Raw genomic sequence first — 14,627 nt, forward strand, 5'->3', positions numbered from 1 at the left:
GCAGGCTGGATGATCTATCAAGGATCCGTCTTCTCAGCATCTGTCAACAGATGCGCGCTCCCTGTGTCCTCTTGTTTGTGTGTGCATGTGTGCATATGTATCTGAATGTATGGTATACTATCCTATTTGTGTGCTATGTGGTGGTGTGTGTGGGGGGGGGGCAGGGTCTGTGGGTATATGGGGTAGACCACTGGGAACCTCTTAATGATGGCAGAGAGGCATAAGGGGGTACCGACGGTAGAGGCAATCAGTGCTGTTTATTATCACTGTGGAGGCCACTGAGGCAAACACACACACACGCACGCACGCACACACACACACACACACACACCCCATGCTGCAATAACAGTGTTTTGGTATGTGCGACCGCAGGGCTATGGGCTTGTGAGTATAGTGCTGTGGGTAGGGTTATGACAATGTGGTGATGGGGCTGGGACTATTGTGAATCCAATGCCTCTACTGCCACATTCACTGAGAGCTTTGTGATGTGTTTATGAGTGTAAATATACTGTTTAGAAGCTCCCACCCCTGCCTTCCTCTCTCTCTCCCCCTTCTCTCTACGCCCCCTCCCCCAAAGGCCCCAATGTGGCGTCAGCAGCAACCAGCTCCAGATGTCTGCCCCCCCCCTCCCTCACACACACACACACACACACACACACACACACACACACACACACACACACACACACACACACACACACACACACATACACACACACACACACACACACACTCTGAATGCAGGGACTGATGTGGTCTGGGCGCTATGCTGGCCGCCTACCGTGCCTATCCCCCTACCCTGCACTACACATCCGCACGCATGCACACACACACACACACACACACACAAACACACACGCAAGCACAATGACATATTAAAAAGACTTCAAAGGGTTGAGAGCAGTTGACAGACAAAATACCTTGACAGAATGAATTGCAGCATATCTAACAAAAACTAGGCTATGTGGTTGGCATACCGTCTCGCAATGTGAGAAGTGAAATGTCCAATCGCTTTTTAAACCTTGATGAAGAAAGCCCTCCAATAACTGAGCAGAACAGAAAATAGAGATAGCTGAATGAGATAGAACGTTCTCCTCCTCTCCCTCCTCCAAATGGGCTAGCCTCTCAGAGCTAAACCTTGTGTAAACACGAAAAATAATCAAACAAATCCTCCAGAAAGAGAACACACACACACACACGCACACACCCACCCACCCACACACACACACACACTGGTGGCAGACTCTATGTCTACACTGACAGGAGAGTAACTAGAACAATATGACGGGAGTTGCTTTGTAGTCTGACATGTGTGGAACGTTAGCGATCTGTTACAATGTGACGTATTAGGAATGAAAACCCTCAGCTCAGATTAGACTCACTTGGTTGAATGTTTTCATTCATTCCCATATCAAACGTTTTTCGGGATAGACAGATATAGCGAGACAGATGGTCAGAAGGAAGAGGAGGCAGTACATAGATGTATGTGATTAGGTTAAACTCCACTTAGGGATCACTAATGGGTGCTCGGAAAACATTTGACCTTTGGCCAATCATTGGCCCTAACAGGAAGTAACAGTATATAATGCCCCTCACAGTTCATCCATCACACCCCAATTGGTGCTTTTTGTATCCAGTGCAACCCACCATGCTTTAACTGTCTTTAATGCACTCAAACAGCATTTATCACATCTCTAGCACCACTCAGTGTTGTACTCCCAACATCATGTACTGTCTATGAAGAGCAGAAAGGACGTAACATAACAGGTTTAAACTGAGTTACAGCGTGTACACTGATCTGTCCATTACAGTGCATAACAGTGAATTCTCTGTTTCCCCTTTGTCTCAACTCTGTTCTGCAGACTCTGACACACTCAGACACTGTGGGTGGGTGGGTGGGTGTGTGTGTGTGTGTGTGTGTGTGTGTGTGTGTGTGTGTGTGTGTGTGTGTGTGTGTGTGTGTGTGTGTGTGTGTGTGTGTGTGTGTGCGCGCTAGATGGTGATGTAACTAGGGCCGGTCTTGTATAAGTAAACAGGTGATTAGGATCACAGGAAAGCGATACAGAGGAATTCAGGAACTCTGCTCTTATTTCACACGTACACACACACACGCGCGCGCAAGCGCACACACATGCCTTAGGTAGGTAATGGTATACTAGTCTACAACAACACTACTACTACTACTACTACTACTACTACTACTACTATTACTACTACTACTACTACAATAATGCAAAGTGAGGATATGTGTCTGTGAACATCTTGTCCTCAACAAACAAGATGAATGTAATCACATTATTCCCAAAGTATGCACTGCAGATAACCACGAATTCTATTTAGGACGAGCGTTGAGGGAGGGGGCAGAGGAAAAAGTTCCAGCCCTCTTCACACATTATAACACATGCACACGCACGCGCACACGAGAAGCTTGTTGGGGGAGGTCGTAGGCTGCATGAAGCTGGAATGCACCACTCGAAAATAGTCAAGAACTAATGCAACCTCGCCTCATATTGAGAGGTTCATTAGTTTATGTCATTATCGATTCCCAAAGACAACATATCAAGAATATTATGTTTGTAAAGATTGGGCTAATTTTCCTTTAACCAAAAAGTGACCGCGCGACAGCCCAGCCAAGACAATACTGAAGTGGATCGGAGCTTCCCCACGTTTCTCCAAGAAGTGGAGCAATTTTGGAGTAGAATGCATTGAGATCATTCTTCAAGCGAATAGTTATTCAAACTTCGCGTTTTCTCTCGGAAGGTTGCTAGAACAACCACTCGATTGATCCATTCTTACTCCAGTCAATGGCTGTTCCTCGGAGGATCGACGCGCCACACGATTTGAACTCTCCACATCACGGCATTGTTTGCAGGAGTTGTGAATGAGAGGTTTTAAGATTTTGGGAATCCGACGTGTCATTTTTATTTGAGTTTTTGGCCTCCCTATACAGGGATATCTGCGCAAGGATCTCTAACACAGCAGGGGTGAGACGTCAGTGCGTGTTTCGTGCCATTTATTCAGGATTGTTGTTCTTTTATGAATTCTATTGATAAGGCTTACTTTCAAATCGAGGCCATTGTGATAATTATGCAAATGTTTTAACTTACGTAATAAGAAGATCATGCAATTAGGCATCTCCTAATTGGTATTGAGATCAAAGTATTTCGTCATGATTTAGACTAGAGATGCCAATTGACAAATCTAGCAGGAGGAATGTTTTGCCTTTTCATATTTTATAAGACAATGCAAACTTGTCACATGTAATTATGACTATGTTTTATAGAAGAGAAAAAGTGTGAGTGATGATCCATGACACCCAGAATCAAAGTCTGTAGAGAGTTGGCTGCCCTTTCCACGTTGAAGAAGTCCCGCTAATCATCAGGATAACCCTCACTACGAGGCATGCCAGTGTTGTTATCCTTACCATGTTTTTAGATTGAATGTTTTCAGGCTTCTAAAATGGCATGTAACATTGTGACCTCGGTAGGCTTAGTTAACGGTTAGTGATGCTAGAAAGTGTGACATTTCACATCGGTCATGCATGCAGTCTTTCCAGCGCTTGGCGCATCTGTTGACTCACCGCCTGGCATTCCACTTGACCTCCTACTCACAGAACTGACGACCATCATTTGATAAACACCAAGTTCCTAACAGATGATCTTTCGCCTATGACCTTTTGGTAGACTGGTATAGACTTTTATCAATCCCAAAGACACAAACTTCCTAGCTTATTATTCTACCATTTTATGATGATACTATATTTAGGATAGGTTAGGTCTTCAGTCTGCAGGACTGTCTCAAAGACACAAGATACACACACACACACACACACTCACACATAGGGGTAAAAAGCTTACACCTCATTGCAGAGTCCGCTTATGCTTTCATACTGGGAAGCTACAATAATTAATAAGACCCCACATAACCTTGGGTGGAGATTCAGGCTAGGCTGCCCCCATGCTGTAAATGTGTTCCAGACATTGTCCCAATGTTATCACCTGCTGTTTCCCCCCTGGCAGTAGCATGGGAAATAACACTCATATACTATATTACATGAGGGATTTTACAATCATCTGTGCTATCTGCTCTATAAATCATCATTCTGATTATGGTGTGAGAGTGAGACATATTGAGTCTGTGTGAGGATTTGTGACTCAGTCCCTCTGTGACCACTGCCTATTGCGTTCAGATGCACAAAACAGGAGAAAACACTTTGGAAATGAAGGAGCTGCTACCTGTTTAAAAAAAGTTAAATAAAAAAAAAAAATATATATATATATATATTTGTTTCTCTATGGAGAGTGTGTGTTTCAATAGTGTAGTTTCACTACTGGGCTATAAGTTGAGCTGAGTAACGTTCCGTTAGTCCTCTGGCAGGGGAGCTGGAGTGACTCACCCACCCTGCCTGAGTTGAAAGAGGACACCCCTCAGCCACTGCCTCCCCTCATTCACTCCCCCCCCCCCTCCCACACACACACACTCACCCACACTCACTCTCTCCACCCGTAATCTGGCTCTCCCTGCCTCACTTCCTGTACCTGGCGTCCCCTGTCGGCCTCATTCAACCTCCACGATTGACAACACACTACCTCCTGTGTCATAGCCAATCCTAAGCCATGACACACCCCGTTGCTTGCCCCTCAGCTGGTTTCCAGCTCAGGCTGGCTATCTGGAGCGTGGGCCTGGACCGGGAACTGGTGGCTTATTATCACAGCTGTTCCAATGAGAGTGGAGCTGGAGTGTAGGTGAGGGCTTCCGGAGTAGAGGTTTAAGAGAGGGGAAGTTTAGAAAGGTCAGAAAGAGAGAGACAGAGAAAGCCATGGTCCTTCTGTGTAAGCTCTGAATGAAACAGGATGAGAGGCCGGGGTGAGGAGGTGGAGAGATGACAGGGGGAGAGAGAGGAGGGGGGAGGGGAGTGATTGATAGGATGGGTAGGGGTGGGAAAGAGATGGAGGATATTCTTAGGGAGATGATACTTTCTTCTAGAGAACTGGTGTAATATACCATTCCTGGCGTAGCGAGGGTATGTCACTATGGCTGTGTGTGTGTCTGATTCCTGCAAGTCTCTCACTTCCTGGGTATGTGTCTCCCTTTGCTCTAGGAGTGGCATGTTATTTCCTCACACACTTCAGACACTCAAACTCATCCTGCTCATCTCCTCTGACCTGCCCTATTTGGACCTGGACAGTTTTAACTCCCTTATTCTTCAGATAGAGTATCACATTTGAAACAAAGACAGACTTTGCTCAGGCCAAAAGTAGTGCAGTTCCTGTTGGTTAGGTCGTGATTTTAGATGCAGACATTCTCGCTCTGTGAAGTAAGAAGTTAAAGAGGCCACATGAATGTGTGGTGTTCTGAATGCCACAGTGAAGTTTGCAGAGCTAAACTCTCCATCTCACTTTGACTGTCTGGGAAAGGCTGTCAGATGTAGCAGCTAGCAACACTGTTGAAACTCAGCCATAACACTTGTAAATCTGCATGCGGACTCATTAATTTAAGAGACTCTTAAACATTAGTGGAGGGCTGTGTTATGGGTGGTGTCAGTTAGGTGTGTGTGTGTGTGTGTGTGTGTGTGTGTGTGGTAAATGAAGGGCAGTAATGATGTCTTCATAAACCCGCCGCACTCCACCGTTACATACCTCACACTCAGGGCCACCACACACACACACACACACACACACACACACACTGCTAGCTGAAGGACAGAGCTCATTATGAGATGGGTCCAGTGTGGCTGGGCTGTAAGGACCTCAGTCATGTCCAGGCTGACTGTGAGAGCAGTAAGTACAGGTCTCAGTGATGCCAGCCAGGCTGTGTTCATCATATTTATGAGTCCTCTAAAAGGAGATGATGATCTTATGCAATACTTTACTTCCTTTTAAGTCCTTGTTGTTATAGCCTCCCTACACCAGGTGTGTGTGTGTGTGTGTGTGTGTGTGTGTGTCTGTGGTCTGGAGCCATTTGATAACACCTAAGCTTTATATTTTCAAGGAGCCTGTGGGAGACTAAGAGCAAATGGTGTTTTAGGCTGTGAGATGGCAGGCGGGCAGGGAGAGAGGTGTGTGTTTGTGCGTGTGAGAAACCAACTGTGATATAACACAGCTTTGCTTTGTGACTTCTGATGGGTGTTAAGGTATGACAGGTGAGCTAGCAGGGGGCAAGTGCCAAAAGTGTGTGTGTGTGTGTGTGTGTGAGAGAGAGAGAGAGAGAGAGAGTGACAGATTCTTTCTGTGGAAAGAGACACCAGAGCATGTGTCATAGCCTCTGATCTATTGGCCACAGCCTCTACCAATGACCCCTCAACAGCTTTGACAGAGTGGCTTTATTCCTTTTCTTAAAAAGTATTGTTTGTCTATGCCATTTACACTGTGTGTCTCTCTCTCTCTCTCTCTCTCTGTCTGTCTCTCTGTCTTGCAGAGTATTTCTAGTCTGGGGAGTGGATGGTTGTAAGTTGATCTAAGGAGAGCCCCCCTTACCGTTCCAGCATGTTGTCCTCCCGCTGGTCTCTGCTGCTCCTCGGGGTTCTACTGGTTCTACTGGTTCAGTCTCCTCTGAGCCAGTCTAGACCAGCCCTCACTGACACTGATACAGGTAAGAGACACACCGGTGCACGTCCTCATGTGTCTGTTTGTGTGAGTGTGCCTCTTTCTCTTGGTCTTTCTCACTCTTTTATTTCTTTATTTTTTCGAAATCTCTCTCCCTTTCTTTCCGTCTCTCAGTTGGATGTGAAGTTTTTGTGATGTTGGATGTGGAGTTATCGGGCAGGGCTGGTGCTTATTAGTGTGGGGGGCTTGTCTTCCTCCTCTCTTTTGTTAGGGAAACTCTTTCATGTCAGACTGGGGTCTGGGGTTCTGGGTAGTGAGGCCATGATGTTTCCATCCCACTGACTCTGCTGTTTGGAATAGAGAAGCTTTCGGGCATCATTTAAAGTGCTAGGGCTGTTAAATGTTATTTAGAATATGATGTAAAATGTATAAGAATAGTGTATGAGAATATGTTATAACGACTTTACTGTTCTATAATAAGGCACAGACTTTTCAAGGTTTGGTTGTTTGGTTTGAAGCATCTGAGAGTGATTTTTCATGGTTTAACCACGATTTGGCTCCTCAAGTCCTGGCTATGGGCTGCATCCTGTCCAGACGCGCGCACACACACACACACACACACACACACACAAAAACACACACACAAAAACAGTCCCTGGAGCAGGGTGTTAGGGCTGGTCAGTCTGGCTGTGGGTAAATGGACTCAGCAGAAATACAACCAGCTCCTTTCAGAGAGTATTCACTATTTCCTACCAAACTGTGTGTGTCTGTGTGTTTGTTTGTTTCGCTTCCAACCATCTGGTTTCCAGCTGAGTATGAGTCTATGTGATACTGTGTTTTCGAGACCATAAATTCTTGTTTTTCTCTCTAAGTCAAAAACACCAAATTTTTACTTTTCTGCCGCAGACTCTTTTCCATAAACAAAGGCTGCTTCCAATTTCCCCATCACGCTCATTCCGCTTCTTTCAAATAAAGTTTTGGCTCTTTGGATTCCAACCACCTTCCTCTGTTCTGGTCTTGTTTCTGCAACTCTCTCTCTCTCTCTCTCTCGCTCTCTCAACAACACACTCCACCTCCCTTCTCCCCTCTTTTCTCTCAGCAACCCCTCATTAGTAATACATGTAGTCCCCTCATAAGAACAGTCAGTATTTAGGGAGTGAGGACCTCACAAGGAGCCTCTGTGCCGATCCCTCCCTGTAGATTACAGGCTAGTGAATGAGTGGAGCGGTTGGAACGGTTCTGTTCCAGTGCCGCAGCCGTCCTGCTCAGACCTGGGGTTTGTGGGCCTGGCCTGGGTAGAATACAGGAGATATGGAGCCAAGCTGTATGGTCATTAGACCAGACGATCCCCAAGCTGCCTCAGTGGTTCTCTCTTAGGGTTTCCTATAGAAGTGCTCTCCTCCACAACCACCAACCCACCCCCTCCCCCCTGCCTCCCCAGCCCTCCCCCTTGCCTCCCCAGCCCTCCCCCTGCCTCCCCAGCCCTCCTCCTGCTTCTCCAACCCCCCCCCCCTCCCCCACCATGCTTTGTTCCTAAACGGTTACCAGGATCAAGCTGGGGGGATTAGTTTTTTGTGAGACTGAGGGGGGTTTCTGAAGTTTAGGAAATGGTTGCCTGTTGTGCTGTGGTGACAGTTTCTGTCTGTTTCTGTTTGTGAGGGGACTGACCTCCGTCAATGAGCAGGGCAGGGGGTTGAAAGGTCAGGGGTTAATCTTCAAACCGTTTCCTTTTACCCTCAGCAGGAGCATCCCAGACCCCCACCGAGTAACCCTACCCTAGCCTTTCCTGTTTACACACACACACACACACACACACACACACACACACACACACACACACACACACACACACACACACACACCAATACAAACATGGGTGGTTTCTCACTGGGATGTGTTGTCTTGAGTGATTGTGGACTGCTCCTAATGTGCTTCTCTCTCTCTCTCTGTAGCTGATATCCTGACATCATCTGAAGATGAAGATGACGATGAGTCTTCCTCAGAAGAAAATAGGCTCATCACTCAGAAGCTCCAACGTAAGATTCTCTGTCCTGCCTCGTCCCCTCTCTCTCAGACACAAGCATATGATAATAAATGGATGATCATGGCTTCTTAAGTTTTGAGTTTCCTAAGCATTGTTTAATATGCATGTAGTAGAACATGTATGTATGTGACATAAAATGCCATGTGTTTTGTGTTCATGTTTATGTAGAGGTGGCTCCTCAGTGGATAACTCCAGACAAGATGGAGAAGAAGCTCCACGCTGTTCCCGCCAGCAGAACCGTAAAGTTCCGTTGCCAGGCAACAGGGAACCCCACCCCCACTCTGCGCTGGTACAAGAATGGGAAAGAGTTTAGGAGAGACCAGCGCATTGGAGGCTTCAAGGTGTGTGTGTGTGTGTGTGTGTGTCTGTCTATGATTATGTACTACATTACCATGGGGTGGCATGCCTATAGAAAACAACAGGGGTCACCCTTGTGGAACACTAAATTCACTTTACCAATGGAATTATACCTCAAACACAGTTTGACACATCTGTCCTCTCTGTGCTTTAGATCCGTGACCACATGTGGACCATGATAATGGAGTCGGTGGTCCCGTCTGACAAGGGGAACTACACGTGTGTGGTGGAGAACAAGCATGGCAGCCTCACACACACCTACCAGCTGGACGTAGTGGGTCAGTGTGTCTCTTTACCTCTTTACCTTTCACATGTCATAGAGGCGTCTGTCTGTCTGTCTGTCTGTCTGTCACTAACAGTTCCTGTGTGTATGTGTTCTAGAACGTTCTCCTCACAGGCCCATCCTCCAGGCGGGTCTCCCGGCCAATCGTACAGCGGTTGTCGGTAGCGACGTAGTGTTTGTGTGTCGAGTGTTTAGCGACCCTCAGCCACACATCCAGTGGCTCAAACACATCAGCATTAACGGCAGCAGAGAGGGGCCTGACAGACTGCCCTACGTACGCATACTAAAGGTACACACACACACACACCCCTACGTACACATACTAAAGGTACACACACACACACACACACACACCCCTACATATGCATACTAAAGGTACACACACACACACACACACACACACCCCTACATATGCATACTAAAGGTACACACACACACACACACACCCCTACATATGCATACTAAAGGTACACACACACCCCTACATATGCATACTAAAGGCACACACACACACACACACACACACACACACACACACACAGCCCTACATACGCATACTAAAGGTACACACACACACCCCTACATACGCATACTAAAGGTACACACAAAAACACATACTCTTCTCTTTGTTTATATACAGAAGGTACACCAATACATCCATGGACCCTTGTCCAGCAGACTCGCTAGGCTTAGCCTCTCTGTTAACAGGTCTCTCTCTCCCCCTCCCCCTCTCTCCCCCTCCCCCCACCCTCTCTCTCTCTCAGACAGCAGGGTTGAACACCACAGACAAGGAGATGGAGGTGTTGACTCTGAGGAACGTGTCTCTGGAGGATGAAGGAGAATACACCTGCCTGGCAGGCAACTCTATTGGCCTTTCTCACCACTCTGCCTGGCTATCCGTGGTCAAAGGTACATACCACACACACACACACACACACACACAGACATCACACTATTAGTGGGTATTTGACTAATGTAATGTATTGTAAATGCGTCTGTCCCTACCAGATGTGGCCCCGTCCCCTGTCCCATCCCAGACCTACCTGGAGATCTTCATCTACTGCGTGGGCTTCTTGGTCATCATGGCCTTGGTCGCCATAGCCACGGTCTGCCGCCTCCGCTGTTCCCCCAAGAAGAACTTCAACAGCCAACTGACTGTTCACAAACTGGCCAAGAGCATTCCACTGAGGAGACAGGTAAGCACACACACACACATACTCACGTGTGCAGACACACACACGCACACACTCACACTCACACTCACACACACTCACGCTCACTCACACTCACACACACTCACACTCACAGTCACACTCATACTCACACACTCTCACACACACTCACACTCACACACAACATACACTATACATACACTGATAACTATGTTTTCTAACCTTGTTTCTCTCTCTCTCTCTCTCTCTCTCTCTCTCTCTCTCTCTCTGTCTGTAGGTGTCAGTAGACTCCTCGTCGGGGGTGTGTCTTGTGCGCCCGTACCGCCTCTCCAGTGGAGCCACACATATCCTGGCTGGTGTCTCAGAGTACGAGCTTCCCCACGACCCCCTCTGGGAGCTGTCCCGAGACAGGTATGACAGCACTCAAAACCATGCACAGGGCATGCATAACAATTCTCCCTTACAACCTTGTATCGGGTATGCATATGGATACAGAGGGGATTCATAACTCTAAACTGTGTGTGTGTGTGTGTGGGGTGTAGGCTGTCCTTGGGAAAGCCTCTTGGAGAGGGATGCTTCGGTCAGGTGGTGATGGCTGAGGTTGCAGGGCTGGACAGAGACAAGCCCACACGCCTCTCTAAGGTGGCTGTCAAGATGCTCAAAGGTAAGAAAGAGAGCTGCTGTGACCTTTGACCCTGACCCATACCCCTCCTCTGCTAACATGATCTTTGAAAGGCAGGGTTATTGTCCTGCCGTAGTTGATAATGATGTGATGTTGGTGTGTAGCGGATGCCACAGAGAAGGACCTGGCTGATCTGATCTCTGAGATGGAGATGATGAAGATGATAGGAAGACACAAGAACATCATCAACCTGCTAGGAGCCTGCACGCAGGACGGTAAGAGAGAGAGCGTGAGTGTGAGTGTGCGTGAGTGTGGTCTTTTTCTTTTTTGATTGAGTAAATGTATATATAAATGTGTATGTATATATGTATCTATATATATATATGTATGTATATATAACCCCTCTGTCTCTGTTTCCCTCTTTCTCTCTCTGTCTGTCTGTTTGTCTGTCTGTATGTCTAGGTCCTCTGTATGTAGTGGTGGAGTATGCGTCACAGGGTAATCTGAGGGAGTATTTGCGCTCCCGTCGGCCCGTGGGTCTGGAGTACTGGTCAGGCCCGGCGCAGGCTCCCCTGGGAGGCCCGGAGATCAGGGAGCTGGTATCTGCTGCCTACCAGGTGGCTCGGGGCATGGCCTACCTGGCCTCACAGAAGGTCAGTGTCCAGCTCTTCAGCCACGAGTCAATGACTCAGTCAGACTGCTATGTTGTCGTCTATGGTGTTGGTATCAATCCAGCTCTTTGTGTTTCACAGTGTATCCACAGAGACCTGGCTGCTAGGAATGTGCTGGTGACGGAGGATAACATCATGAAGATAGCAGACTTCGGACTGGCCAGAGACATTCACCATATTGACTACTACAAGAAGACCACCAATGTGAGTTGGGTGGGTGGGTGGGTGGGTGGATGGATGGAAGCAAGAAAGAAAGCAAGCAAGCAAAGTCTGTTAAGGCTACAGCTTTGTGAGATAAGTGGACATACGTTGTGACTGAGTATATGAAAAGACTACTGATAAAGATAGATAAAGCAACAATCAACAGATTGCATGGAACAACAGCTAGATAGATGATTCACCTTTGTTTTCCCCCACAGGGTCGTCTGCCTGTGAAGTGGATGGCACCGGAAGCTTTGTTTGACCGCATCTACACACACCAGAGTGACGTGTGAGTCTCGCACTCCTAAATCCTAACTCGCAGTATGTTGTGTTGGGCCACTCTGTTGGGTGACTTTTGGGCAGTGAGTTTATGGTTTGTGTCAATTTTGGGTGTATCTGTGTTGATATTTTGTTGATGTGTGTGTGTGTGTTGTAGGTGGTCGTTTGGGGTCTTGCTGTGGGAGATCTTTACTCTGGGGGGCTCTCCTTACCCTGGCGTTCCCGTAGAGGAGCTCTTTAAACTGCTCAAGGAGGGACATCGCATGGACAGACCTTCTGCATGCACGCAGGAGCTGTGAGTGTACACACACACACACACACACACACACACACACACACACACACACAGAGACAGACACACAGACCCTCGGACTGCCCTCAGGAACTGAGTAAACACACACACAGACCCTCTGGCTACCCTGATTACTCTCTCTCTTTCTCTCTCTCTCTCTCTCTCTCTCTCTGTCTCTCTTTCTCTCTCTCTCTCTCTAACACTATGGTGTGTGTTCCCAGGTACCTGGTGATGAGGGACTGTTGGCATGCGGTCTCATCTCGTCGACCAACCTTCCTACAGCTTGTGGAGGACTTGGACCGCACGCTCTCACTCATGGCCAACCAGGTACGCTCACTCATACATGCGTTAAAGAAACACCAGTTACCAGACACTAGGGATAGCTTGTGGTGGCCTACTGTATTGTCCAATACACATCACACAGACATGGCTGATCATACTGGTGACTTATTGAGCTCATTGTCAATTATTTCAATGAATGTTTGCATGTCTCTGCTTCATCTTCTGCTTCATCTTCTGAAAGCATCTCAAAGCATTTTTTCTCTCTCTCACTCTCTCATCTCTTAGGAGTATCTGGACCTCTCTCTTCCCCTGGTTCAGTATTCTCCAGTAGGCCCTGGCCCCCACAGCTCCTCAGACTCTGTCTTCTCCCATGACACAACGTACAGGCCAGCCTACTCCACCCTGACCCCCTCCCTCCCCCCTGCCCCACGCAGCAGCAACAACACTGCCAGCAGACTGAGCCAGCGCTGATCTACACCCCAACAGGGATAGCCAGGAGAAAGACATGAACTGGACTGCTGCTTTGCTGACTAACTCCTAAAGGAGATGTTATAACCCCTCTCCCAGCCTCTCCCCAGCCTGCTGCTGCTTTCAGCAGCATCAGCCACAACTTCCAGTGTGGATAGAATCCAGGAGGTATCTCTCCATGATCCAAGGACGAATGGACAGGAATGTTAAAAAGAAGGAAGGACACTACTTGTGCATTTGAACCCTTCTTTCTCCTGTCTGCCCAGGAGCCCTATGGACTCTGACCTGGGTCAGGCCTAGTTGGGTCTGGTTCCCTGGCCTGGAACTGTAGTCCCACATTCAATATGCTGGACTCTGCTTTTAACTGGAGTCTAACAGATAAAGACAATGGCATAGCCAAACAGACAGGGTCTTAATGGAACCACAGGCATGGCAAAGACATGACCTTAGAGACAGTTCTATGAGCTAGTTGTCAAACAGACTGGCTGTGTTGCTCTCCTCCAAGCTCTCCTGGGAACTATACCTGAACTCTTAAAGGAGAGTCCCAACCTCTCCTGGGAACTATACCTGAACTCTTAAAGGAGAGTCCCAACCTCTCCTGGGGACTATACCTGAACTCTTAAAGGAGAGTCCCAACCTCTCCTGGGGACTATACCTGAACTCTTAAGGGAAAGGAGAGAGCTGCCAAATGAGATCTTCATCGTTAGATGAAATAAACTGCTGCTTCGCTGAGCATATCATAAAGGATATATTACCAAGGAAAAATAAATGCAATTACTATGTTACATTATGAATTGTATGATCTGAATTTATATAACACTATTTTTTTTAATTATTTTTTTTATATTCATGCTGAATTGTAACCCAGGCTGTCAATGAATTGACTGTCATCTGAGGGTAAGAGATACTATGTGTTGAGATGATATGAGATGCTGTTTGTTTGAATAAGCTACTATGATACCAGAAGTGTTTGTTGAGGCTTGCCTATCCCACACCTGCATGTAGGTGAGAGTGGAGAGGATTCTTGTTCCTGTAGTTTTCAGTGTGGAACTGGAAAAAGAGTTTGGAAATACCTGTGTGTAAATAGCCACCAGATGATGCAGCCTCTCGCAATCCCGTTTCTCACTCAGCCCAGTCTGTGGCAGCTGCTTCGATAACAGAACATAGACCCTCACATGCTCAGAAATGGTCTTAGATGAGTATGCTGAGTTCATGAGATGTAAATGCTGATACGTGAGTGGACTCTATGGGTGCCAAAGTGTGTTCAGTTTAATTGAACAATAATGCCAATGACAAAGTTAATAATGTTTACACTATGATAATCCTAATGATAATGTTTATGTTCATGCCATGGTTATACAGCAGTGGCAATGCACTTATTTCCAGTGGAAGTCAACTTTTTAATTGAATA

General features: G+C 47.0%; 1 protein-coding gene across 2 annotated transcripts; it reads left to right on the top strand.

Annotated features, from left to right (window-relative positions):
• The first annotated feature begins 2,530 nt into the window (after positions 1 to 2,530).
• On the top strand, positions 2,531 to 14,627 carry fgfr1b (fibroblast growth factor receptor 1b). Of its 2 annotated transcripts, XM_083669624.1 has the most exons (17): positions 2,531 to 2,984; positions 6,418 to 6,591; positions 8,498 to 8,581; positions 8,758 to 8,930; positions 9,101 to 9,224; positions 9,328 to 9,518; positions 9,994 to 10,138; positions 10,238 to 10,425; positions 10,679 to 10,812; positions 10,944 to 11,065; positions 11,188 to 11,298; positions 11,486 to 11,676; positions 11,776 to 11,898; positions 12,114 to 12,184; positions 12,332 to 12,469; positions 12,688 to 12,793; positions 13,034 to 14,627. In XM_083669624.1, the coding sequence occupies exons 2-17, from the start codon at positions 6,486 to 6,488 to the stop codon at positions 13,217 to 13,219; spliced, it is 2,193 nt and encodes a 730-aa protein (XP_083525750.1). In that variant the 5' UTR covers positions 2,531 to 2,984; positions 6,418 to 6,485; the 3' UTR covers positions 13,220 to 14,627. The 2 variants fall into 2 exon arrangements, with proteins under 2 accessions (XP_083525750.1, XP_083525749.1); XM_083669623.1 differs by having other exon boundaries at positions 11,486 to 11,898.

Source organism: Argentina silus (assembly GCF_951799395.1).
Source record: "Argentina silus genome assembly, chromosome: 5".
Taxonomy (NCBI): Eukaryota; Metazoa; Chordata; class Actinopteri; order Argentiniformes; family Argentinidae; genus Argentina; species Argentina silus.

What these genes read in the sequence shown, in the direction of transcription:
- fgfr1b (XM_083669623.1), top strand. Translation starts at nt 6,486, where the DNA reads ATGTTGTCCTCCCGCTGGTCTCTGCTGCTCCTCGGGGTTCTACTGGTT. An exon ending in CTGGCTATCCGTGGTCAAAG is followed by an intron (nt 10,139 to 10,237) that starts GTACATACCACA and finishes TGTCCCTACCAG; the next exon opens with ATGTGGCCCCGTCCCCTGTC. An exon ending in TCTCACTCATGGCCAACCAG is followed by an intron (nt 12,794 to 13,033) that starts GTACGCTCACTC and finishes CTCATCTCTTAG; the next exon opens with GAGTATCTGGACCTCTCTCT.